Source organism: Anomalospiza imberbis, chromosome 1 (genome assembly GCF_031753505.1).
Source record: "Anomalospiza imberbis isolate Cuckoo-Finch-1a 21T00152 chromosome 1, ASM3175350v1, whole genome shotgun sequence".
In the NCBI taxonomy this organism is placed as follows: domain Eukaryota; kingdom Metazoa; phylum Chordata; class Aves; order Passeriformes; family Viduidae; genus Anomalospiza; species Anomalospiza imberbis.
The window spans coordinates 12,106,732-12,134,635 of record NC_089681.1 but is presented as its reverse complement, the minus strand read 5'-3'; the positions used below and the strand labels follow the sequence as shown (position 1 = coordinate 12,134,635).

The 27,904-nt window shown below is 41.7% G+C and overlaps 2 protein-coding genes across 3 annotated transcripts in view; both read right to left on the bottom strand.

The window, feature by feature from the left end:
- The window catches only part of ATAD2 (ATPase family AAA domain containing 2), a 158,523-nt gene that overhangs the window by 121,287 nt on the left and 9,332 nt on the right, over window positions 1-27,904 (bottom strand). The gene's annotated exons all lie outside the window — the stretch shown is intronic.
- Window positions 13-24,294, bottom strand: ANXA13 (annexin A13). Of its 2 annotated transcripts, XM_068181941.1 has the most exons (12): window positions 24,204-24,294; window positions 22,477-22,551; window positions 11,121-11,199; window positions 8,754-8,848; window positions 6,882-7,052; window positions 6,251-6,284; window positions 6,089-6,168; window positions 4,792-4,860; window positions 4,474-4,575; window positions 2,450-2,525; window positions 1,521-1,633; window positions 13-337 (listed from the first exon to the last, which is right to left on the bottom strand). In XM_068181941.1, exons 1-12 carry the CDS (start codon window positions 24,216-24,218, stop codon window positions 218-220), a joined length of 1,029 nt encoding a protein of 342 aa, XP_068038042.1. In that variant the 5' UTR covers window positions 24,219-24,294; the 3' UTR covers window positions 13-217. The 2 variants fall into 2 exon arrangements, with proteins under 2 accessions (XP_068038042.1, XP_068038052.1); XM_068181951.1 differs by lacking the exon at window positions 22,477-22,551 and having other exon boundaries at window positions 24,204-24,279.

The window sequence follows — 27,904 nt, the reverse complement described above, 5'->3', positions numbered from 1 at the left end:
TCTAGTTTTTTCAACATGTCTTTATTGCTTAAGGGCATTTGGCAAGACAGCCATAACATAAACCTCACGTCCAACATTACTTGGCAACATATTTCCCAGCTGGAAAGAAAATAAATTGGATTTTTTTATTTGTGCTAATGCCACATTTTTTGGATGTTTTTTTGGAAACTAATCAAGAGATGGCTGCTCAGCATGCCTCTTCATTCTTGATGGGCTTTTAGTGCAAAATTGCCAGCAGCAACTTTCTGAAGTCTCCAGAGGTGTCAGATCGGACAGCTTCAGCTAACGGCTTCTTGTACATTTGCAGGAACTTCTCTTTTATTGCTGGCAGGTCGCTCTGAGGAGACACCAAGAGCTTCTTTAGAAGAGTGGTGAATTCTTTGAGTAACATGCTTTGCTCCTGCCAGCACCCCCGGGGTCTGATTCAAGGCCCACCACACCGAGTGGGAGTAGGAGAGGAGAACGCAGGAGGTCTAAAAATCTTGGAGGACTTTCAGTTTAACATTTGAATTCGAGGAAATCCTGTGTCAGATGATGGTGAGGGCCTGCTAACTGTGAAGAGGGCCTGCATGGAAAGTTATGCCAAGGCTGGGAGAATCTGCCCAGCAGTGCTGTGCCAGCACAGCCTTGGTACTGGAAAAACGCACACAGGTCGCTGTGAACTCTGAGGTCATCTCCTGGTGGCAAACAGGGAAAGAAGCAAGTCCCAGGAGTATGGCTAAAAAAGAGTGTTGTTCCACCCATAGAAGTAATTTTCTGGTTACTGGTGGAGGAGAAACAAACTCCTTGTCTTGAGCTGTCCTGTAAAACTGCACCTACAGCACAGGTCTGATCTTTATCACCGTGGGTTTTAAATGTTATAATGACTGGGCTGTGTCTTAATAGAGAGAATAACCTGAAGCCTAATTTTTCTCACTGTGGATCATTGAGAAATATGCTTTCCTCATGCCTGTGAAAGGCTCCTCCTCTGTGTCAATTGAAACAGCCCTGGGGTTACAACCTGGGGTTACACAGATTACAAGGAATACTTAAAGATTGTGCTTAAATATCTCAAATGTCTTGTGAAGTTTTGTGCTTCTTAAAATGACAGTTAACTCCTTTGGCTTTTTATTTCTCTTCCCTCCTCCCCATCTGTTTTTCCTAGCTGGAATCAGAGAAAAATAGCAACATATGTTTATAAGCAATTCTCAAATTGGAAACTGCTTTATCATTAATTAACTAGGAATTACTTCTACACATCCTACTGGGGCCAGACCTCCCCATGGGTTGGTTTTAACCAGGTACAGTTGACTCCACTTGAAATTGCCTACATGCTTCCTGGTTTAGTTCCTTTGAAAACAGAAATAGATGCAATATCAAAATTAGAGGTGCCTGGGTACAGAAGCAGAGTGTGACCACTGATGTCACTGGGCTGAAAAGGGCTTGCTGAGCACATGATCTATCAGGACTCACTCCATACCCTCTACATTTGTATTCTCCCAGAGCTGATGTGAGGCATTACAGGACACAGGGTACCCTACCTCAGCCCTGGTCACAAGGATGCGAATCAAGGTCTCTTCATCAGTCCCAGCTCCTTTCATCGACTTGTGCAAAAGTGTGGCGAAGTAACCTGGGCAGTCTTTGGCACAGCTGACTAAGGAAACAGTAAGAGGCCTCATTATACTTGTACATTTACAGTTTGTGATACAACTTCAAGCAGAATTAAATAAGTAAAAAAGAAAAGGAAACTCTAGCGTTTATACTTAGATATATGAGCTGGCAGGGCTTTTATTCTGAGACTGATCCCCTATCAGTATGCAAGGAGAAATCTTGGAGTCTGAATGGGGATGTCCATTTTTCCACAAGAGATTACCAGCACTGAGTACTCAGCCATTCCACAGTGAAAATGGCATGAATGAGAATGAGCATTTACCCCCATGGGGTTCCTCTTGCCCATCTATTCTTGGGGTAGCTGCTCACTTTGCAGATCACAGGAGGAAGGTCTGTGAGAGCCTAAATCCAGGTGGGTGACAGCAATACCAGTGGGCTAACAGGAGACAGGGCACAGGTTTAAATACTGGTCAAAGCCAACCCTAGTACTAAATTGCTGTCAAGGACCCTGTACATTTTTGTGGTGGCTGGCTAGCACACTTCTCACGGTGCCCAAGCATTTGCTGGAATTTATCACCAGCCATGGTCCCAGGGGCAGCTTGGAGGTGGCTACCCTGTGTTAGAGAGCAAAAAATTCAACTTTTCCTTTGGAAAGGAGCTGTGTCTGGCAAGTTTTAGTTTTAAAACAAAGGAGTCCTAATCACTACTGGAAACTGTCTCTTTTTTCCCTGGCAGATATGTTAGCTCAGTTTAGGGGTAACTCAATGGCTGTTGTCAGGCTGTACACACACCCCCAACAACCAATGTCAGGTGACAGCAAGAACAAGAAAAGAAAGGTCTTGAAACTATTGCTTTTTACCTAGAGTCAGATAAGCCTTCTCCAGATCTCCAGATGTTTCACTTTTAATGGATTCTTCTATGTCCTTCCCACACACCTATGAGAACAAAAAGGAGCCATAAGAGCTTCTGTCTGTACATATCTTCCCACTGTCCAAACCAGCATCAGATTCGGGATCCAATGGCAAAAGGTCAATCCAGATCCTTTAGAGCCTTTCCAAAGGAGTAATTTGAGGGTAAATGAAGTTCTCTGGTATAAGTGCTCACAGATCCACTGGCACCAAGAGAAGGTCTATGCAGCCAGGTAAGGCACAATGGTTAAGTGATGGATAATCTCTACATCATGCAGTCCCAGGTATCTGATAGCTTCTAGGACAAAGAAGCTGCAGCTTCTTCTTGAGTGACCCCTGGTCAGCAGAAACTGTTCGAGCTTTCTCTAGCCCCTCTATCAAAGATTCTGGACGACTCCTGCATAAATAAGATCATTTTTGGAGCTTTACCAACTCTGCGAAGTTCTGTTACTTATTGTCTTTGGCTTCCCAGGCAAAGTTTACAAGCACCGTGGTTGTCCCAAAGTTTTTGTATTATTCTGTAGGGAATTGGAGAAGAAGACTGTCTCTTCAAAACAGAGTTTATCCTGACTTTTGTGAACTTCAGGAACCTCAAAGACTTTTACTTTGCTTTGCATATCAGGATATTCCTGCACAATTCAAGACTCTGACTTTTAGGTCAGAGCTGGGAGACTGTGTGTACAAGGCAGCAAGGGCAGCATGTGAGGCTTTTGGGCATAAGTTCTGCAAAGCACCAACCTGGTTTAGATCTTGCCCTGTGTATCTCTCCAGCTGAAGAGAAGTGCATGCTTGCAAGATTTGGGCTCTAATCTTGGCCTACTTCTACTTCGAGTGCAGCCAGGCAGAATGTGTTGGGTTGGTTTGGGCAACCTGATCTGCTTGGCTTTAGGAATCAAAAGCCAAGGTAGCTTGGCTATTGGAGCATTGAACCAAACTCCCAGGGTTTGGGCCACTCCAAGGGAGAGAATATCAGTTTGTGACTGGGTTTGTTCTCCTGCCAGCAGCAGCCCAAAACTTGGATTAAGCTGCAAACATTTTTGTAGCTATTGGTTCCTTATTATGCTGACATTGAAATATGGCTTTGACTTGAGCTCTTTTCATCTTCAGTGCCTAAGACTACAGTTTTCTGATGAACTCAGTCTTCCCAGGGAAGTTCAGGACTGTGAGCCAGAGGCTGGAGGGAGCCTCTTTCCTGAGATGTCACTGCTGATCTTCCACCTTGCTGCTAGGAGGACCATGGAACTCCCATTGCTTTGACTTTCAGAGGTAATTTCCAAGCAAGATATCTCCATATCAGGTCAGTTTCAGGCCCAGGCATGAATAAAATGTCCCTGCTGGGTGACACAGGGATAAGTACTGAATAGCCATGATCCTGCTGCCTACATTGCCTTATGCCTGGAGACAGGAGAAAGCACAGCAAAGCACCTGCACAGGCCATCTGCCCAGTGTGGGCAGAGAGGAAAAGGCTGGAGATAAACTTCTCCTCAGCCAATATGAGCGTGTGAAGTGGGGGGAACAGGAGGAGACACCTTGCCAGGCTCTGATTAGGAGAAGGAGAAGAAAAGATCAGACAAGTAAATCCTTCCTTCAAGGCAGGAGTTTGTGACCCTTTGCTGTCCCTTTGCTGCAGGAGGGGGGGTTCACTGCCTGGCAGCTGTGGGAAGGAACAGACATTGTGACGTTTATTTGGCTGAGTACTGTGTAGGTTATGAAGGGGAATGGGATCTTCACTGGCAGAAGATACAGCTTCTCCTGTAAATCACCTATTTCTGTATGCTCAGGATACAGTTGTATAAATATGTTTTCCAAGATTCTTAAAGCGTCCAAGAAGTTATAAAATGGCAGATAAAGGATTGTCCACTCTACACAGAATCATTTAGGTTGGAAAAGTCTCTTCTGATCATTACATGTTGTTGTAGGGTCTGCACCTTTATGTGAGGGCCTACGCAACCCACGTTGCAGAAAATAAACTCACCTTTTCATAGGCTTGAAATGTAGCTCTCAGCTGGCTATAGCTTCTCTTTGCTAGGACCACATTGAAAGCCAGCTCCTCTGTTCCCCAACGGCCTTCTCCTGCCTTCAAAATCACATGTTATTTTTTGGAAGCTCTTGTTCATACCCAGTAGAGATGTGAGGTCAGCCAGAGCCCTTGACCCATCCAGCTCCAGCCCCTGCCCGCCTTGCTTCTCTCCTTGCGCTGCCATTGTCCCCGTGCTTGGTTTGTTTAGTCCCCCTGAGGTGGCCCTTGCTGTGCAGCACGGGGAAAAAGGGATTTTTGCACAACTGCACTTACTTGATACAGATCTGAGGCGTCTTGCTCAGCAAGCTCTGCATTGACCTGTTGGGTCTCATCTCGGGTTGCCTGCAGAAAAGGAGTTTACCGTAAAAAACACGCAGCCGAGTGCTGGTTAGGGTTCAGCTCGTGGCCCTCTCAGATATTTGGGCTGGGGTTTTGCTGCCATCTGCTGACACGAGCCCGGTGATGGGCACGCTGGGACTCCTGGCTTCGCTGAACCCTTTGTGGAGGGCTTGTCCCCAGCTTTATGTGCTGCGCGCTGGGGCTCTAACGAGACGGCAGCGCTGATGCCTCCGGAGCAGGAAGGTGCCCAGTACCTGAGTGAAGTGCTGATGTTTTTCACAGGGCTGGATATGCCCTGGTAACTGTGAAATGTTTTCCTGACTAGCCTATGTACTCTGAGCATTCACCAACGCTGCCATCGCTGGGAGAAATTATCAATGAAAAAAAAGCGATAAATGTATTTAATGTTTTCCTGACTAGCCTATGTGCTCTGAGCATTCACCAACGCTGCCATCCCTGGGAGAAATTATCAATGAAAAAAAAAAGCGATAAATGTATTTGCCACTCCTGAAGTATACAAGAGGCTGGAAAGAGCTGTACCAATGCTTCCCAGAATGAGAATCTAAACTGTGATGTATTTAGTGATGTGACTGTTATGTCATTAGAACTTCTTTTATTTCAGTCTTTTCATTTTCCAGGGCTGTCAGATCAGACTGACCAACACACTGCATTTCTTGATGTGCTCCTATTTTTCTTAGTTATAATGTGTCTTTATGAAGGTGTTGATTTTTTGCTTTATTTCATGAAAGGAGTTACAAATAAAATATGTTCTAATGGAAAATAAGCTTTTTTGATGAATGAAAAACTAACATAACAGCAATCTCTTTCTTAGTTGTTCTGTATCTGAATTCTAAAATCCTTAGCTGAGATGCAAATAAGATTTAGTGGTTTGGGGCAAAATTCAGAATAATGGGGCCATGACCTCGAATGAGTATTTAGCCTTTACCATGGTATAAATAACAGTAAAATAATCCTTTTATTTTCAAAGTATCAATATTTATAAAAATATCTGTGGTTTCATAAACAAAAATGCTACATATTAAAAAGCTATAGATATGAAAGGCTCTTATACTGAAGAATGCCTTTTGTTTACTGTAATTACCTCATTGTTATATTACATATCATAACTGCATTATTATAAATGCCAGACAATAATTATTATGGTTACTCAGTGGAAAAATGGAAATATCTCTGTCAGGCAGCTGCCTAAGAGGAAAGTCCCCAGCCTTACCTCTAGCACCATGACTAATATCTTCCGTAGGGAGCCACTGGTGTCACTTTTAACATCAGAGTCTAGATCCCTATCAAACACTGGGAAGAAAAAAAAAAATGTGAGAGTTCAGCCAGTGAGAAAGGATTTAAATGAAGGCATTTGAAAGAGAAAACTACTTACGACGTTTGTAGGCCTCCTTTATGTTTACAATTTCCTAGGAAAACAAAAAATAAAGAAAGTAATAATCAAATAAATAAATAAAATATGTCTTAATTACTAATTAAATGAATAAATAAATAAATAAATGAGCAAACAAAACACCAGCAAGTCAGCACCATGCCTGTAGTGTGTGAGGTGACAACCACGGGGGTGGGAGAAGCCATGAATTCCCAGTCTCCGTTGAGGGCAGCGCTTTGAGGGGTGCCTGATTCATGCAGGTGTCCCTCTGGTTTTCCCTGCATTTAGACAAGAGCTAACTTTTTTTTTTTTTCCACTAGGATCACGTTCCTGTGCCTCTGAGCCATCAGAGCAGTGCCAAAGCTGCCCTTTAACATGTATCCAGGGATTCTTCTCACCAGTGTTGCCTCCGTGCCATCCAAGGCAGGTAGGATTAGGATAAAGGAAGGAATGTGAATTTTATTGGTCTTAACTCCTGTTAGAGTTTCAGCTCTAGTATGGCAATCTTATTGCTGCAAACACTGGCAAGAGGCATTTCAGCCACAGAAGCTGGACTGATCCCTCTTCATCCTGGCAGGGATCCTCTTGGTGAGCTTCTCTGCTGCCCAAGGAAGGTCACAGATGGTGCCCCAACCTTATTGTTCCGTGTGCAGAGAATCTCAATCAGCAGCGACTCATCTGTCCCAGCTCCCTTCATCGCCTTCCGAAGCTCTCGGGCCTCGTACTCGCAGGGCAAGTCCAGCAAAGCCAGCACAGCCTTTTCAAAATTCCCACTCAGGTCTCCTTTCAGGTCCTCTTCCATCTCCTGTGGGGACAGTCAGTAGGGTTAGTGCAAAAGCTGAGGTGAGATTAGAGGATTTCTTAATTTGTTTCAGGCAATCTAATGATTTAGAAGCTCCTTCTGTACCAAAAAGTGACAAAACAATTTTTAAAAAGCCTTAAAATACACAGACTTTATTTTTACAAAATAAGTTCCCTTATTTTACTAAAATAAGTTGCTTCAGATTGACTGAAATGATTGTCCCATCTTCAAATACCAGTCAATAGCAGTCCAGTTATGACTCTTACTTGTGTAAACAAATGCAAACTAGTGTTTTGAAAAGCTTAACAGGAGTTTACTCTGAAATAAAATGCAGAAGCTTCCTCCTTCGAAAGAGCTGCCACACAGGCGATCAAACTAAGAACCATCTTTGTAAGTTTTGGTTAAAACTGACTTCCTGGAAAAAGCAGCAGATTTCTGCAAGGTGCTTTTGTGCCAAGCAAACAGCATTTTTATACACACACACACACACACACACACACACACACACACACACACACCTGCATCAACCTAAAATCAAAATTCAGTAAGACCCCAGAGGAGAGCTGGCTAGTGCATGCCAAGGATGCCAGCTGAGGATGTATTTGAACTCCTGTCTGCAGCTAACATTTCCTGCAGTATGGGAAGCACTTGACAAGGTCAGAGCACTGAATGAGAAGTCCAGCTCTAAGTCTATTATTCCCAAGTTCCTGCTTGCACAACCACACATGAACACGCGACTGCTCATGTCAGAGGCTGCCATCTGGGTTGCAGCAGTTTCAACACACACACCACAAATGCTGCAAGCTCCTGGAGCAGCAGGAGGGAGATGGTACCACTTGTGCCTCCTTCCCAAGAGATTCAGGCTGCCCAGGAAAGTGAGAAGGGTTGCTATGAGCTGATGTCACTGTGAGGTTTCCTGGCATTTGGTAATTTCTAATGCCTATATGTGTTAACTCTCATTATAGAACAAAATCAATAGTATTTATGTAACCAAAATCTGTATCACGCTTGCTGTAAATTATACATAGAGAAGGCTTTCGTTCATCTTCAGTGCTGACTGTCTTATTGACACTGATTAATGAGCAAGCAGACACTAAGAAAACACCAATTTAATAATAAGGTCTGCAGGATCCAGCTGTTTACTGAAATAATATTTTAGAAGCTTTATTTTTCTCACATAGAAAATCCTTAAGGCAGTTTATGTCTCCTGCAGAAATCAAGTGCTCAGTGAAACTTCTTAGTTTTGCAACATGTTCTACTTCATCACTGGAAGAAATCAATACTACTTCTATTAAACTCAATAAAAATATAGTGTGTGGGATCAAATAGTTTGTCTGAATTTGCATCTGGTCTAAGTGGGACTCTGACTTAAAATTTCCCTTTTACATTAACTTCTTTTTCTGAATGTGCTGAAGATGAACACCAGCTGAAATATTTTCTATTTCAGTTACGAATTATTTTCTAGCTCTCCCAGCTTTGATTAAAATGCTCTGATCTGGTTAAGGCTGACTTCAAGATGATTCTGAGGCCTAAAATTAGAAATATAATCAGTATTTCAGGAGATAAAATAAATTGCTGAATCAGAAAGTAACTGGTGTCCTCCTTAAATGCAGTATGCCCTTGATATTTTCAAAAGCAGAGGCCTGTAGGCTGTATTTTCAGAAGCAGTGGTTTCAAACAGAGAGGCCACTTATTTCAAGATACCTTGCTATACAAATCCTTGTACTTCTGTTTTATTTGTTGTCTCTGCTCTGATGTCCGACTCGATAAGACTTCAATAATTTTTTTTTCATCTGTTCCTGAAAAAGAAGTTGTACATAGAGATTTTATAATCAGGAATCTAATGCAGAGGAAAGAAAATGTGACCTCTAAAGACAAAAAAAAAAAAAAAAATCCTGTACGTATATCCCCAATGGTTCCACCTTTAGGATTTGTAGCATCTAAGATTCTTTTGAGGATAATTTTAACTGTATTCAGCTACAATGTTCAGACCATAAAATAATATTTCACCATCTCATGCTGTTCATATCAAAGAAATTGAGTCTTCTGTTTGAGAAGGACAGACACTGCTCCTAAAATCAGGGTTATGCCAGTGCCCATAGGCTGACATACACATTTTTGGTGACCATGCTTGTTTGAGTAGTCCCAAGTGATCAGCCACCAGATCCAGTTTGTTATGGGCATGAATGCTGTGCTGGCACAACAGAGTGAGGGCAGGGGGGCAAGAGGCTGGGGCAGGCTAGGATGTGTTTGAATCAGCTCATTAACCTGAAGCCTGGATGTACAGCCTGTAAAAAATTGGTTTTAATTTTGCTAAATGGAGTCAGGAAAAAGGATCTGGAACCAGCCTGGATGGTCTCAGTCTCTGCCAATGCTGTTTTGCTTGGCAAAAATCAGAGTGAAATGGGAGCGTGGGATGCCCCAAGAGATGCAGCTGTTGTGCTGCCCATCACAGAGAGGAGCTGAACACGCAGCCCCTCTGCAGGGGAAAAGCCCTCAGTCAGCTTTGAGCTCTAACTTATGCAATAGATTGAAAAAGCTTCCTAAAGGCAGTGACCTTGCTCTTGCACTTCTGTTGCCCTCTGCCATATAAACAGATGTTTGCACATAAACAGATGTTTGCACTAAGCAGAGCTGCTGGAAGCCATTTGTTACAGCTAAAAAGAGACAGGACCACAGTGATGTAACCTGGATGTGCGGAGGACACAATAGGGCAGGTGTTGCACTAGCACAGGTGTCCTGGTGCACTTCCATCTGAGGGCCAGCAGATGGACTCGGGCATTGTTTCTTCAAGACAAGCGTTGAATTTGAGAACGTGAGCCAGGACAGACACATGACCCGGCTTCTGATGGGCACTGCCCAAATGCCCACAGGACGGCAGACCAAAGGCATCAAGACGTTTGCCAGGTCTGCTGATGCCCACACATCCTGCTGGTGGTCACTGCCCCACACTCCTCTTGAGCTCTGCCGTCTGATGCCTTTGTGTGGCCATCTCTGGGCTTTGTGCTGTGCCTCATCTCAGGATTTTAGGAGCAGGAATCAACAAGGGTTTCTGAGTAGCAACCAGCAAAAAGGATAAAGATACAAATTACACTGGTATTCAGCAACAGCTGATATGTTTTCATCCCTCTATTACTACCAGGTACACAGAGGACAACTTTAGGGCATCTTGCCCAGTTCTTCCTGCTTAGATCCAAGGCAGAAGGCATGATCCAATTTTAGAAGGAATTATACTCCTGTTTGATAACATTGGGTTAAACTCTCAATTAGGAGAGTCCTCTGGCAACTGTCTTGAGAGGACTTAGTTGGTACAACAGGAACAGTTCCTAAAATTCAACATTTAACTAGCTGATTCTGAATGTCACTGCTATACCAGGAAGAAATGTTTAAATACATATTAACTGTGCAAATAACTAGAGTGAATTAATAACTTATTGATCTTGTGTGCTGCCTGGATGTTCTTCCTTTACTGAACATTGTCACCTCCATGGACCTTAAGAGCCCATGAAACACTATGCATTCCTCACTCACATCAGTGCAGTCAGGCTGCTTAGTTCAAACTACCTCAGAAGATGGTGAGAGACAGCTATTTTCAGTTAAAAATCACTGGTGAAGGTTGAAATCACTGTAAATTCCTTTCAGCTGATAGAGCTGCAGTGGGCTATGATGAAATATGGAGGTGATGATGTTCTTTACTGGTCCCTGGAGGCCTGAGAAAGGATATATAACCATGACCTTAATCTAACCTGACCAGCTACACCCTGTGACTGTCAAATTAGTCTTAGCAGCTTGATGTCCCTGTCACAGGGAACAAATACCATGTTTACCCTAATGCTCTGGAGACATGCAATTATCAAGCTAGATCTTACCAGTCTTTGAAGAACAAGCTGGCTTCCCTTCCCATTTATCTTCATGGGTGTGAATGTTCTTTGAGTCAGTATTTGACAGAAAGCATAAAGATTACCTAAAACTGGTTGGAACAGTTGGTTTGCCTAAGTTCATGTATATGCTTTTTAATAATATTGATCTGCCCTTTGCACAAAGTCCAAAAATCTACAAAGTCTTTCTTACCTGCTCCTTTACAGGCACTGTGTATTTTCTTGGCATCTCGCTCTGCATCAAAGCCGTGATGGTGGCGCTTGTGGGTTGACTGGGAAGACAGAGACAAAACAGACACATGGGAAACAATTTTGCTTTAGAATGACAGCAGTTTGGGCCAGGTCCTTGCTTGCTCTTTGTTCACACCATCTGAACCTTGAAGTTCAGGCCGGGCTTTGCTGAAATACTGTATCTATCCCTAGGGTTCCTGGAATGGATCCACAAATTGCTGTCACCACATAAAAACCACAGTGGTCTATACAACTTTGTCACCACATACATATATTTGTATATGTGTCACCCTACATAACATGTCACCATATGACATACATGACCTATATAACTTTGTTCTCCCAGTTCTGGCTTATTCAAATAATTTAAGGATAATAACTTCATACTAGACATCTTCATGCCAGATCATATCATTAGTTTGTACCACTTTAACAACAGGCCAATACAAACACCTTAGCAGAAGCAGGACCTATCTCTGGAGTACATTTTTAAGTACTGTGAACACTCCCAATCATCTGGATAAAAACTGGTCCTGAAAACCTTTCTTGTATTGATGCATTCATGCAAACAAGATAATTGGAGATACATAATGTGATGAAGCTGGGGTTCTTTGTTGTGGCTGTGGAGGTTTTTTGCTTATTTTTTTTTTTATTTTGGCAAAATAATACATGTGGCTACCTCAAGCCAAATTTACAGGGACAGGATAATAACTCAAAGTCCACAGCCACTGCAGCAGTTTACAGCCTGACATATCAATGTAAACAGAAAACCATGTCTGCTCCTTCTGATCTGAGTTAGCTGTTAATCTCTCAAGCTGTGAGTCACAGGGGCTGCAATGCTGGTACAACCTTCATTCTGCTGTTTCTCAGAAAAGGGTAGAATTATCTGAGACCACAATGACAGGAACAATTTCAGCTTCTCCAACACGATTACTCAAATATTTTACATGCCCAAACTCTAAAATAGGTTCTGGGCTCCTAAGTCAAGAAGCACAAGCCAATACGCACACCACAGACTCGGGGACTAAGTGGGCACTGGCAGTGCTTTGGCATTTCCGTTTAAATAGCAACATGTGGATCAGGCTGCTTGCTTTGCAGGGCTGCCAGGCACTGGCACCACCACTGTTAATTAAGAATTATGATACTGCAGGGCATGGCAGTCTGCTTTTAAGCCCTTCTGAAAATGCCACCAGCCTGCTGAGGAGCAGAAGAGGTTAAATGGCTGATTAGCCTCCTTGTCTCTGGGGGTAGCACAGGGCAGAGACTGTTCCCGAAAGACATTTGGCACAACATCATTCTGCTTGTGGAATAAAGATAATTTAGGCACATGGCTGTGGGCCATGCTCTGCCACGTACCCATCAGGCAGAGAACAACATGTTTTATTTACAATTACAGATACAGTCTGAAAGTCTGGTTGTTGGTATGCTTCAAAAGTTTCAGGCTATCATCTACTAGTTCTGGTGAAAGAGCTACAACTATGGCTAAAGGGGTCCTCAGTTAAAAGGCAAAGGATCAGCTCTCAAGGAGGAAACCTGAAATCCAGTCCCTACACTGCTTTGCCAGTGTGCCTTTGTGATTGATTGAAGCCATTTAGGTACCTGGCTTTTCCAATGCAGTTACCAGCTAGGATAGAACCTACTGCTAATGGTAGCTGAAACACAAAGTTATTTTTACAACTATAACAATTAGTAAGGTACAATAACAATGTAATAATTTCTCTTCATCTCTACCACACAAGGTAACACTTTGCCACATCATTATGATAAATGTTGCTTTTAAAGATGTATCCTACTGTATGCTTACAAAAATTTTCCTATAACTTTCAAACAAGATGGAAATAGTTGCATATATATAACTAATATTTTCTAGTGGAAATTTTATTTGACAGTCTTCAAATTTCCCAAGAGTTTGGGTCAAAATGGAAAGGGAAAACCACAAAGTTATAAAGCAGATGCACTGCTAATTATTCAAAATTAATTCCATTCACAGTTTTCTATTATGGCAGAGTGTAGGTGCTTCTCCTTCGATGGCATCATGTACAAAGGAAATGGACTGACAGGCTGAGAGAGCTGGGGTTGTTCAGCATGGAGAGGGCTCCAGGGAAATACCATTACTTTGGCTCTGTACTGTTAGTATGCTTATGGTAGATCTTGCTGTTTGTGTTAGGCAGACAGTACTGAAGTTGTTCTAGAGTTGTTTGCAAAGCAAACCAAAAGGACCAAAGAAGCAGCTGAAAAAACAGAAAAAATGGGAAAATCCTGTAGCACAAGACACAGAGAAAAATGCTAACATATCAAATGTAGATATTTTACTACTTTGTAGTTATCCAAGTGCTATGCCGATTTATAGACTCTCAGATTCCCTGCAACAATAAGAGTTGGGAACAGTTGCTTCACATTCACTGCCTCCTGACCTGGGACAGAAGGTGCAGTGGTGAGAAGAAAAAGGCTTCATCTGGGATTGTCTCCCACTTTTCAGACCTTCAGCCTGGACAGAAACACCTGCACAAACACACAAAGGCAGGAGCTGGTTTGTCCTTTGCCTTGCCTTGCCCACCAGAAGTGCTGGGCTGTGGGAATTGCCCTTATCATGTTGGTGCTGCTGCCTCTGCAGCTCCCACTGCCCCAACACTACTGCAGATGCCCCTGGTCATGGTCAGGTCATGGCAGGACTTTGAGAGAGTGGTTTGCTCTCTCATGCCTTGATGGCTGGTCAGTTATCCTAAAGTTTAGTGAGCCCCTCATTCCTAGGAACAACTTGTACTGTAGGTGTTGTGTTTGTGTGTAGCACAGGTGCAACAGGCAGGAAAATGGTACCACCAGAAACTGAAATATCATCGTAGGTTTATGATTATTCATAAAGACAGAAACATTTCTTTTCAAGGCAAAAATCATGCAGGAAGGAAGGCCTGCTTCAATGTTCAGGATATGTTTGTTTTAAAGCACCAGAGGTATTTATGGAGTCTGCTAAAGCCTCCGTCTTCAAAAAAATCACTGCAAAATATTAACTGATGCACCTTGGGGACACCATTCTGTTAGTACAACATCATCTTTATAGAGAGAAATCTGACACTGTGGAAAGTGACTGTCAAAGCCAGCTCCTGGGTCATCTGAGAAGCACTGGCTAAAATTCCCTACTTGCTGAGTCCCATCCTTGACCTTCCCACTGACATAGCTTCCCAATGCAGGAGAGGGAGAGCTGTTTCAGAGCTGTACTCCTTACCCTGCAGATTTTGACAGGTGGATTTTCCTATAAGGGATACATGGCAAAATCAATCAGTATTATTACCATTTGTAACCTGTAGTGATTTTTCTTCTAAAAATATGAGCAGAACCAGTTTAATACAGTTGTTTTTTAGGGTTAGAACTTAGATTAGATTAGATTAGATTAGATTAGATTAGATTAGTTACTGACTTAGAAGTATTCTAGCAAATTTGGTGAGAGCATGATGTGGAGTCTGAAATGTCAGGTGAACACACTGCAAACAACTTTGAAGCTGGACACAGGGTGTAAGTGAACTTGCTTTCACAAATTGGTCCAGCTCCATCCACTCATTTATTTAATTTTCTTCTTATTTCTCTCCTATACTTCTATATTAATTAATGTGGCCAGAGTCCTGATGGTAAAAAACATTCTTTTCACTTCCAGCATAGTTGTATTTATGGCCTGTGTCAACTTGTTTTCTCTTATCCTGAATAGTTTTTTAGTCTCACTCAATCATGTTTAATACAATAATCTGTTTCCCTTGCAGCTTTTGATAAAATTGTCACAGATTTATTTATATTAAACTGGACAGTTTATAAAAAGATCTAAAACTAACTTGCTTTGTTCTAACTTGTTTTAAAGCACACCAAATAGTTTTTGGTACTATAATTTACATCTGACTTTCGGGAGCTGTAAGATGAGTTTATAGTTGAAGATGATCTGCAATTCTTAGAGAAGCTTTGTAGATTTTTCTTTGATGTTTCAGCATGTGGAGCCCTTATGGAGCACAAATAAACAGTTTAGCAAAGGTCAGCAAACCCAAAAGGATGGGGTGGGGGTGAGGGAACAAGAGCTCTGATGGATTCAAGGCATCAGCAGAGGCATTGGTAGGTTGCTGCAATTCATTGCAGACACTCCTAAAAATCTAGTGCTTTTGTCAGGATAAAGACAATTAAGCTTGCAGTAGATACAAAGTGCTCATCTGTCAGTGGACAAGAATAGAAGAAGTGCTGCCATGAACATGTCAGGTAATTTCCTGTATTGCAAAAGAGAGCCCTCCCTGAAAACAGCTGATAATACAGCTTGTGCAATCACAGCTATTTTTCCATTTCCATGATCTCATCCAGATGCCACAAGCCTGCTCAGGAACAGGTTTAAGGAGGAGTAGTCAGAACAATGAAAGGAGCAGCTGCTCATGGTGCTCGTCACCTGCTGCAGCTCTAACAGAGATCGATGCTGATGATGTACACGGATAAATGGAAAAATGCAGGCACAGACCCTTAAAGATCACTAGGAAGAGCCAGGAGGAGTGTGGCTAAGAGCAGATGAGATGCAGCTCTAGTAGCTGAAGGCAAAGCTCTAAAAAGAGCTGGATTGATCCAGGTATGCTGAGTGCCTACCCCAGTCTTCATTTTTGCCAGGTACAATTTATGTGCTTTATTTAGTGGATGTCTAACTTCAAGTTTCTCTTTGGCTGCCGTTTAACAGAAATAAAAATTAAATTAAAAGTAGCAGCAGACAAAAAGGGCAGACTGACCCAGCCATGCTCTTTACAGCATTAACTCATACACTTGAGTGGGATCAGGAATAAAATTTAGGGCAGTATTTAGTTGTTTAAACATAGGTGGCTGGTGCTGTTAGAGATGTCCCAGGGTAAGCTGCCTGCTGCCTGTCAGACATCAGTGGTCTCCTGGGGGCCTGCACCCATCAACCCTATGTGAATGTCTCACATACCTGAGAGCATCACCAGTGGATACTAGAGGTGGGCTACACAAACATGCCAGAGTTTTCCCACCCATTTTCTTCTTCTTCACATATATTTAATTATGTTCAAAAAATGCATTGGAGAAAAATGAGGTTTTAAAAAGAATGGCATAAACTAGTTCTGTGTGCATCAACCTGAGCTTTCCTTTCTATCAAGCAGGTGAGCACCAGCAATCTCTCTGCCTGATTTCCCAGAGATTTACAGCTCCTGTCTATCTGAATTTGGTTCCTCTACTGCCCATTGCAGCTGAAACTATTCCTATGATGGGCACAAGCACAATGGCCCAACACTGTGTGGATTCTCTGGTGTCTTAGAAGGGTTGAGTTCATGCCTCAGTCTTTTGTTCAGGGGATTTCTAACACAGTCTCTCTGTTCTTAAGATTTACAGAAAACATAACAGGCATTATTAATTTTGAGATTAGCACCTTGCTAGTAAATTAATCTAAGGTTGTCTGGTGGGTTCAAATGTTTTTAGCTAGGACAACAGATATATCCATATTGCAGCATCTTGGATCCTCTTCCATCCTGTTTCTTTGGGAAGCCAAGTCCCAAACAATCCATAATGTCCTAAAGGTGAGGACAGGAATACCAGAAAAACAAACAAACAAGTCAAAACAATTGGAAACCCATCCTAGATAGGAAGGTATTGAAACTGTTGAGGTTTCTCAGTTCTCACCATGCACAGCCACTGAGGCACCAGTTCAAAGACCTTTGGGGAGCCTAGTCTCCAGCTAATGAACCATTTCTCCAGCTCAGCACTGTGAAAGCTGTCAGGACTGGTTTGGGCAGAGCTTCTTATTCTTCACAAATATTTAATTATTGCTGTAGGCAATGGTTAAGTGAGTTGACATCTTAAGGTGCCTTCCAGCTCTGTGATTCCTGTATTTATCTTTTGTGTGGGGAAGAAAATATATTTTCTTCATGTACCAGGAAATATTCCAAACCATCTAGTCACCTTGTTAGTGTAACAAACAGGACCAGGGTGTGCATCTCATTGGTTAAACTGTATCTAATACACTTGAATCACAGAAGACGGCTTTTGGCAAATCAGCACCTACATGATTAATTTTTTATAAACACACACATACTCAAGATTAATTATTTATCTTGGCAGAAGTCTTTAATGAGCTATAATGCAACTGGAATCCAGGGTTAACTAGACTAACAGTAATGACTAGGGGGAAAAAAAAGGACGTGTTCTTAGATCTTGTGGTTAAAACCTTCTAGTGCATCACATGTTGTCAGGATAACATCCTGTTATCAGAAGAAACTCTGAACTCCCACCCAAAGTAGTCTTTAAAACAGCCCAAACCTCGTCACTCATCTCAAGCATTCCCATTTGTGGAGAATAATAAAACATGAGAACAAAGGAGTAGGCTGCTGCATTTTGATCCTGATCTGCTTCCAAAGACAGACTGAAAACATGATGCTACGTTTGTATTTCATCCATAATCTGATTTACTAAAACAAACATTCCCAGTCACAAAAGGTTGACCTGCTGAGAAAGCTCAAGACCATCAATCAGCAAGCGCAAAAAAGCAGATAAAGCCCATTTCACTGCAGTGTGTGGGTACTCCCATGAGAAAAACTTCCAAATATTACAGCTCTTTAATATAATGGCTAAGCAAAACAAACAAAGAGCAATTACTGGTAGGCAAGGTAATGTCTCATCTAACTGGGAAAGGCCACTGAGGGCGAGGGTATCTCATTAGCAGATGATGTGTTCACTATCTCCTATCATCCCTCCACCAAAGTAAGGGATTCTTCTGCAAGCTCTTCTTCAGTAAAGTTAAAGTAATGGAGCTCAATAAGTCAGGTAGAAATTTCTCTGAAATGTAAAGGCTTTTGCACACAGGTCAGAGTAGATGGGCATTAACATCTAAAAACAAACAGAAGCAAACAGCAGAGCAAGCACTGGGGATCGTGCTGTGGTAATAAAAAGGTGGGGTTGACAAATATATTTTTGACAAATGAATTGGCAAAGTTCAACCTAAAGACATGTCCTTTTGTCTGCAAGGTTCCTTCTTCACCTGTTTTGTAAAACATATGTCTCATTTTTGTTTGAGCATTTTTCTCTGTCAACCACAATATGCAGCTGAAAAATTGCCTCCTTGCCTGCTCAGGGAATGGTATCAGTGTCTCCAAATGCCATCTGCCATCTGCCAGCCAGGCTGTCATTCTCCCAAATCCTTGTGGCTGTTCTGTGTCTAACAGCTGCATGACAGCAACACACACTGTCAGCTTGCTTGTTCCTGATGGTTTGGTGCTATCAGGATCAAAACAATTTCTATACAAATTCTATACTGGATAATACAATATGTGTAAGTTTTATGGAGTAGTCAACAGCCTTTGCAATGACTCTGTTACTCTTTCCAAACTGGGAGGTGCAAACCTTATTTTCTACATCTGGTACTAAACCTGCAGTGACAACAAGATCCTAATAGAATCAGTCACATTTACTTTTTCCTATTACAAACAAGTGGCAATAGTGAAGAGAATTGCTCTGACAGTTATTTAAACTGCAGAATTAAAACCATCTTTCTCCTACAACATCCCTCCTGTTTCTAGTAGCTGTTAATATTTTCTCCTACAACATCCCTCCTGTTTCTAGTAGCTGTTAATATATCATCTATGATTGTTTTTTTATCCAATTTATTAATGTTCATCACCATGACAGAGAAACCCACAATTAAGAGAAAAATGTAAGTTTGGGGTGGTTCTCTCATGGCTGGATTTTATATTGTCCAGTTTTAATGTTTTCAAAACTTTTTGTGGCTGATGGAACACCTTAACACAGAGTACTTTTAAAATCTGTTAGCTACCAGGGCTACCTGGTTAGCATACCAGGGAATGTCAAATCTGCAAAACTGCAGCTTTTATTTCTAGAGGGCTCAATCCAGATGCTTAAATAGAGACACCTCTGAGATGTGTGAGAGCACCCAGCACCTGCATGGGGCTGGCAGAGGGGACATGGGGCTGACAAGGACCTGACTCACCTGGTGGGGCTGCTGAAGCCAAGGCAGGAAAGGATGCAGGAAATCTTCAAAAACATCATGCCTGTGGTTAGACATGAGTCATGCCTCACATCACTTCCTTTGATTACTTATCTTGCAAATGGAAGCCATACAAAATGCAAACAAATAGCTTTATCCAGCTCAGATAAATCTAGTATTTCAAGTTGGCAATAATTCTTTGTTATGATGGGGGCAGACTCCTTTTATTTTACTGACCATACCTGGTTGGAAGACACTTGGATAACAGCATATTTTGCCTCTTTCTTCAGCTGAGATACCAGATTTTTAACTCCAGTGTTCTTATGTCTTATTAAAAATCTGACATTCATTACCTCCACTCAGACTTATGATGAGTTCACCTTGATGGAATTGAAGTAAATTCTTATGTATGCCAGCATGAGAGCTAACATGACTTAAGAACACCTACACAGGGCTCAAATCCATGGGCACAATCATTGGGAACATCATGCTCACCCTTGCATGTATTTTAAAGCTCAGTTATTTAAAGGGAGAAGAACTTAAAGGATGTTGCACTCCATCAGGGAAGCCCCAGGATGACATGCTTCACCCCTTGGTCCCTTCATTGCTTCTAAAATACATTTCTGCAAGACACTCTATCTAAACACCATCTATACATTCATAGACACACAGAAGTGCTGTTACTATACAAACACGCATGTTTAGTGTCTAACAAACCAACTGTGCCTACAGAACTTGGAGGTTTGTGTGTCTAACACCTTTCTACCTCACAGGAAGGAGGTGGAGGAAGTTTTAAGATACTCCCAGATCAGCTGAGTCACCTAAAGCAGCAGTAATCCATCCACTGCTTCAGACACTAGTCATAGTTAACAATAAAGGCAGAGTCATTTTCTGGATAGCAACTGTTGAGAATTTTATATAATTTGAAAGTAGCTAAGTTCTTGCCTGACATAAGTAGTGAGAATTGTGGGGCTACAAATTAAACTTTATCTGAACCAAATGGCTGTGTTGTGTAAGTCAAAGATGGATTACAGAGAAATACACAGCTAATAATCTGATAATTAAGAACAGTAAAGATAGATTGTAGTGAAATGTGAACAGCCAGAACATTAGTAATAGTTAGCATAGACAAAGCTAGCAGCTTAAATATTACTTAAAAATTAGTGGCTAGAGTGGACAGCCCACTGATTGTGGTATATGAACTGTAACACCATATTCCAATGTGGAATACAGAACTGACCAAAATCCCCACCAAAACTGTGAAGATGACCATGTAGCAACCACCTGGTAACAAAACAGTGAACCAATATAGAGGGAGAAGACCCTAATATTACCATTGGTCTGAAGTGTTGCATGAGGAATGGGGAGCTTAGATTGTGAAGATTTACTTGCCAAGGGGTTTCTTTGTTCGGGATTCCTCTTTTGAGGCACCTAAGCTTGAGCTACCAGATATCATAACTGATTTGTGCCAATAACCCACCTAATGGAGATGAGAGTCTAGTGAAAAAAACTTCTTTGATAGTTACAACAGAACTTGGTAGAGTATATAAAAACTAGAGTTAAAATTACACTCTAAAACTCTAATCTCTAAAATTAAAGTCCAGATACTTTGGATTTTTTAATGTTTTTGTAAATCATAACTGCTTGACCTATTTACATCATGTCAAACATAAATGTAGCAACTCTGATGTTTCAGATGGGTTCTATTTTTTTTTTTTTTTTGCCACAAATGCATCATATTTTTTTCATGGGTAGATGCTTGTTAACAACTACTACAGCAGCACTCACAGGACATCCTCAGATCTAAAAGGAACGGCAAATATCCTGGATAATAAGAGACCATGGAAATGAAAAGAATCTGCCACAGATCTTCCCCAGTGGGGTGGTAGCTAAACAAGAAGTTATTTCTGTCTTCTGCTGACTGTGGGCTTATGGCCAGGGACTGAACAAGAATCGCCTGTCCCTGAACACTGGTCTGCCAGGGGAAGCAACAAAGAGCAATTGTGGAGCTTTGTGATGAGATAATAAAATCATGCTGTGGTAATACTTGTACTAGGGAAACATTTCTACAAGGACAATAATGTTTATAGGCAACAGAGAAGTCCTTGTGAGTTTTGTGAGCTTGTGCCCAAGAGGGCTCCTTGGGCAGATATGTTCTCCAGGTAATACTTACTTTTTGACCTTTAAGTTGTCAAACTTTATGGCCCACAACAACCTGCTATCCCCTTATATTATAGAGTCGTCCCTGGAAGAAGGTTTAGTCTGCTTTGCAATAACAAGATGAAACTCAAGGGTGTTGCAGAGAATCTCAACAAATTTGAATTAAAATCAAAGAACTCACCCAATCCCAAGATTAATTAAACTCACAAACACCACAGAATCATGCATAAACAGTCTTCATGGATTTTTGAGAGACATAAGATTTAAAAAAATTACACAATTTCACATAAGTAAAAATCAATCAAACTTTTCAAATCATAGCATGAAAACCATTGTTGCTATTCCCAAATTGTCCCCAAAGCATCTTCCTTATAGCAGAGCAGCTATCTAGATTTCCAGGTGGATTGACTCTAGTTGTGTTAATATTAAGGACATCAGATGCACAGATAAGCTTGATAGAAGACTGCAAACACAAAAAATAATTAAGAGACTTTAAATTGTGAATGATGTGCAGCCAAAAACATTGTTTGATTGGAGGAAAAAAGTTTTGGACCAAGTTCAGAGAGCAAAAAGCAGATGAAAAGATGCAGATTTGGAGTTGTAATGTTGCATCAGGTGCAGCTCAGTTTCTGAGAGAAAGGTACACTTTAGGGTTAGTTGGAAATTTTTCTGAAAGCATTTTTTTTCAGTAACATTTGATACTTTTGTTCAAACTAACATATTCAGGAAGATATGAATTTTGATGAAAGCTCCATTTTAAAATGAGACATTCTGATAGAACTGAAAAGTTCCATTTTAACATCCACATAATGGAAGCTTTTCACTGAGGAATGGTTAGCTTTCAATGAGAGCTCCATTTAAAAATGATAGTTTAAAAAATAAAGTTTTAAAACCTAAAGTCATTCAGCCAAATAAAAAAACCTCATTTGACACAGATGATTAATTTTATATTTCTCCTAGCAGAAGCTATTAAATAAAAATTTAACTTCTGAAATTTCAAAGTGGATAAAATTCTGTTGTATTATTCAACAGAATGAAACAACTCATTTTTACCCAGCTTTCTAGCACCAGTATTGACCACAAAAGAGAAGCTGCCTCTGTGCATTGCAGAACCTCCCAAAGCCACCATAAACCACAGCAACAGGTGCTGCAGCAGCACAGTGCCCCTTTCATCCTCCACAAAAGAAGTTCTTACTGGCTCATCTGCTGACAAAGTGGTAGCCCCTATGGCTGGTTTCCGTATATCCTCCGCGAGTTTGTAAGACTGGCTCTGGAGGTTTAAAAAACACAATGTATGAGACACTCATGAGCCTGTGGTTACAAAACATGAGATTAGGAGAAACAGCAAACTGCAGCTGAGAAGCCCTGGCAAGAACCTCTATTTTATTTTCTGCTCTTCCAGAAGCAGTTCTCTGACACAGATGCAGCCATTTCTCCAAGATTACCTGTAACTTTCTAGGGACAACAGAGAGATGCAATTCCCAGTTGAGTCTGGGCTGAATGATGGGATTCTCTTCTGACATGGGATCACCCCTGTTCCCACTGTAGCCTGCAGCACAACTGTGGTGTACTGAACCCACATCCAAACTACCTAGTCCAGCATGGAGCTCATACACCTGCTAAAGCTGCCTGAGCTGCAGGGCTGTGATCACTCCTGCCACGGATACACCCCCTCTGGACAGTTTAACCGTGAATGGCGCATGTTTGCCCTGCACTGCATTCCATGTGCTGTCCACTGAAAGGCTCTCCAGGGCCAGGACCCTCAGGAGATGCCTGTTGACAACCCTACGACATGTGTGTGACCTGTGCAGCAGGAGCCTTCTTGGCCTTGTCTCCTGCACACAGGTGGAATTGCTGGACACAGGCAGTGTTGCTGATCTACTCACTCCTCTCCCCTCAGGCAAACAGCCAGTCTGCAAAAACATGGTGTTGAGATGGGCTCATTGACCCATTCACAGGGAGACAAAAAGCTCCTTGGATTTGTAGCTGGAGTCTTATGCAAATGGTATGGGGTGTCTTGCTCACTCTGCCCAAGAAAATGTCCTGGAGAGCTGGTCCAAAAGCATGTCTCAAGGCCTTGCTGAATTTGGATTTAAAAAATAGTTACATGATAATATAAACCTTACAGAAACTCACTTTAGCCTGTATCAGCAAGCAGGCTGTGTTCTATTGATACATACTGCAAAACTGCATGCATTCTGCAAAAATGCACTGCTGAATAAATATTGCTTTTATCCACTAGTTTCAAAATTAGAGCGAAGACCCCCATCTTCCTCAGCACAAGCTACTTACCTTGCAGAGAAACTAATTATTCAGAGCTGTCACACAAAAGTTTTTGACAATCAGGTCATTTTGATGTTAAATGTCTTCATGCAGACAAATACAGACAAAAATTGTCTCAGTCAAACCTCATGCAGTAATTTGATGCAGTAAATCCCAACACCTGGATTTTAATCAGGGCCTTCTGTAAATACTACACTTTGAGATTACTCCTGTCCCTGTTGATCTGTGATAAACTGCCAAATTTTGAAAGTGTTGGCCTTTGCAACAAGATGTTTTTCATATTTCTTTAGGGAATTATTTTAGTGTTCAGAATGTTCCAACACAAATTTGCTAAACTAACTAAAATTACTTTTTCCATGACATCCTGTGCATAATTTCTTTTTCTCAAAATGAATGTACTGCCCTGTTTAAACCACTTGGAGCTTTAAAGCACTCAGAACTTGCGTGTTGCAGTTATAATTTCATTATTCACTGTAATGAAGCAACGTTACCAGCTGCATACAAGTTTCCCCCACAAAGTAGATTTTGAGTTTAAACCTTCACTTGCAGCTGTTTTAATGCCATATAAAGTGAAAATTGATAAAAATAAAACCAGGAAAACATTGCATTCTTGACAATCCAAATTAAGTAACTACTTACATGTGAACTGCCCATTTTTGCTTAGCCTGAATGTGGAAGGTGCAACTCTTCTGCTCTTCAATTAAAAAAGCATGCAGTTGGAATAGTGAAATACTACCTAAACCTGAGTTAATAAATAACTTCTGACATTATTTAAATTCTAGTCATTGCAAGGTGGGGTGTATTCATTATTACATGGTGGCTTTATTATCCCTACTATCTAATATCACATCCTGTTGTGTCATGGAGCTGACTGGTTTCTCTAAGGAAAATCAGGTTTTCACAATGTAAGCCTCACTATGATATATACTGATTTATCTAATTGTTATTACAATGATTTAAAACATAAAAATATTGTAGTGCCAAACACGAGCTTTCCAAACAGAGAGAAAGATGCCTCCTTTGAAGGGTTTATATCAGATCTTAAGGAATTGAATGGTATTTAATATGCCACTGAGGACCCCCAGGCCCTGAAAAACATTTTGAACAGAATCTCACTGCTTTAATTTGGTTTATGTGATCAAGTTTTAGTAGTCAGGGGATTTCAGGGGTGTCCTTTGTGAAAATAGACCAGGGGTTGCCCCATGCTGGACAGAGCCAGGGCCAGCTGACTCTAAAATGAACTCTCCCCAGACCAAAGTTGAGCCCCACCAATGATGCTGGTGGTGCCTCTGTGATAATATATTTAACAAATGGCAAAAAATTACTGGGCAGAAGCTGTAATGAGAGAGAGAGAGAGAGAGAGAGAGAGAGAGGAATGAGAAAACTGAGAAGGAAACAGCCCTGCAGACACGCAGGTCAGTGAGGAAGGAGGGGAAGGAGGTGCTCCAGGTGTTGTAGCAGAGATTCCCCTGCAGCCCGTGGTGCAGCCCATGGTGAGGCAGCTGTGCCCCAGCAGCCCATGGAGGTCCATGGGGGAGCAGAGATGCTCCTCCAGCCCATGGAGGTCCATGGGGGAGCAGAGATGCTCCTCCAGCCCATGGAGGTCCATGGGGGAACAGAGATGCCCCTGCAGCCCATGGGGGTCCATGGGGGAGCAGAGATGCTGCTCCAGACCATGGATGTCCATGGGGGAGCAGAGATGCTCCTCCAGACCATGGAGGTCCATGGGGGAGCAGAGATGCTCCTCCAGACCATGGAGGTCCATGGGGAAGCAGAGATGCTCCTCCAGACCATGGAGGTCCATGGGGAAGCAGAGATGCTCCTCCAGACCATGGAGGTCCATGGGGGAGCAGAGATGCCCCTGCAGCCCATGGGGGTCCATGGGGGAGCAGAGAGGCCCCCATCAAGTTTGCTGAGCACAATGGAAATAAATTTCTGTCTCAGGAAATATAGGAAGTGACTAGAGGATGCCAAAATGCTACTTCTGTTTTTAAACAAGGAGGAACTGGTTGAAAATCCAGAAAGTGAAGGTAGTTTATTTGAAAGTGTAATGGAGTTATCTTGTTGCAAGAAAAAAGAACAAAAGATTCGCAATAAGGAAAAAAGCAGACTTTAGAAAAGTCAGTGAATAAAAAAGTAATGTCTTTTGAGATGGTAATCTCAAATGAAGGCTGCTGAGAATAACTGGAAGCAAATGTACTAAAACTCAAGCAGCAATTTTTTTCTATAGGAAGAAAAGATAAGAGGTATAGTATGAAAAATGTTTATAAATAAGATTATTCCTGCCAGAAATTAATGCCTTTAAGTAAGCAGTCGTGTGCACCAACCTGTCTAGGATTAAAAAAAAAAAAAAACAAAAAGAGAATAGTCATTTTATATAGTCAGTGACACAGGTCTATTGAGATCAAGCCAGGGTTGATTTCTATGAGCACTAATTCAGGTCAAGGGAAGTCATAAACAACTGGAGAAGGCTACACATAGTGCCCATGTTCCAGGATAAATCTGCTCATTGCTGCAACTGCCAGAAGGGTCAGCTGGAGAAACTGTAAACTGCACAACATCCTACACATAACATAACATAACATAACATAACATAACATAACATAACATAACAACATAACATAACATAACATAACATAACATAACATAACAACATAACCTAACATACCTATCTATCTAATCTCTCTAGCTCCATCCTGAGGAGCAGAGCTGGGAGGGAGTGCATGTGGTTGCAGTGATAGCCTAGGGTTTGAAAAAAAGATCAGCAGTGTGATCCTCAATGCTCACTTTATTTTACATACATGAGTTAAACCAATGCAACTATAACTTCGAAGACCTCAACTGAAGTTGCAGGAGTTCAGATTTTATCTATGACTTTCATTTAGAAAGTGAATTTGAATCAATGGTCAGCATATTCTCAAACTCATTAATAAACACGGAACAATTTTGCTGTATGGTATCCTTTCTGGCACTAAATTAAAATCCTGTTAAAAGTCAAGTACTTTCACTGTTCACTTCTAATCACAGGTCTGCTCAGTTACACTGCCTTTTTGAAGATCTACTCTGTGTCAATAGTTTCTTTGTAATTGCCTTGCTTTTTCTTCTCTTTTGCCAGTCCTTTAACTGAAAAGTCTGAAGCAGATGATAGCAATATTATTATATAATAATAATTATATTAATAGAGTAGGAATACTTCCAAAATTACTGTTATTCTGAGCATCTGAATTTTTAGCTTGTGGATTCTCACATCTGTGTCTTATTGAAAATATTATTCAGGTGCTGGTGCCTCTAACAAGAAAATTTACCTGAGAACCATCCAAGAAAAAAATTGCCCTGCCCTACTTAGAGGTGTATCTTAACTGCTGGTATCAAAAGCAAACAGACAGTACCAGCCAACGACTCGTACCATCTGGTTTATGTGGCAATGGGCAAGGTAAACCACGTTTTTTATTAATGTCTTTTCACAGCTTATTTATAAACCATTGTGGGGTGTGACAGAGAAGGGCTCTTAAGAAACCCACCAACTGGCATTAAGAAGAATTGAAGGATGAGGTCAGATTTGCAGGCTGTGACTGCTGCTGGACTGAATCCCATCGGTGACATGAGCAGGGAGGCCTTATTGTAGACTCTGGAAGTTGTGTGAGCTGCTCCTCACTGCAGGGAACCCTGTGCTGGAACCGTGGGGCATGTCCAGGGGCTGAGGCTTTGTGTCTCTGCAGTTACATGTCAGTGGGATCCTGAAGATGCCAGTGATGCTGAAGAAGAACTGGGTCTGTAGCTCTCTAGGATTTACTCAAATATAACGGAGCACTCGGTTTCCTTCTGCTGCTACCGGTCCCCTTTCAGCTGTCACCACTGCTCCAAGGTTATTACTGAGAATGCAGCAAACAGCCTTGAAAAATAAATTGCACAAGGGATCAGGGCCTCATATGCCTTTTTTTTTCTCCTTATACATAAAATTATTCACTAAAATGTTGCACAGTGTTAAAAACAGAGAGCCCGTCCCACATCAGTAATTCTCCAACAGTAAGAAAATGCTTGGCATTGATTTTGACACAGGTAAAATTTTAAACGACTCAGAAGCACCTAGATCCTAAGATCAGGAGGGGCACCCGCTGCTGTTTTATTGGAAGCAGTGTCTTTGGTGACACTCCACCCGCTCGGGACCCCGCACAGGATGGGATGCTCCTGGCACTCGGGGCTGCAGGCTCTCAGTCCCCGCTGTGCACAGGGGGACACACGCAGCTGCGGGAGCCCGGGGCCATGGCTCAACGATCCAATGATCAATGCTCTCCTTCATCCAACCGAACTGACGCTGTGATTCCCTGCTGGGGAATACT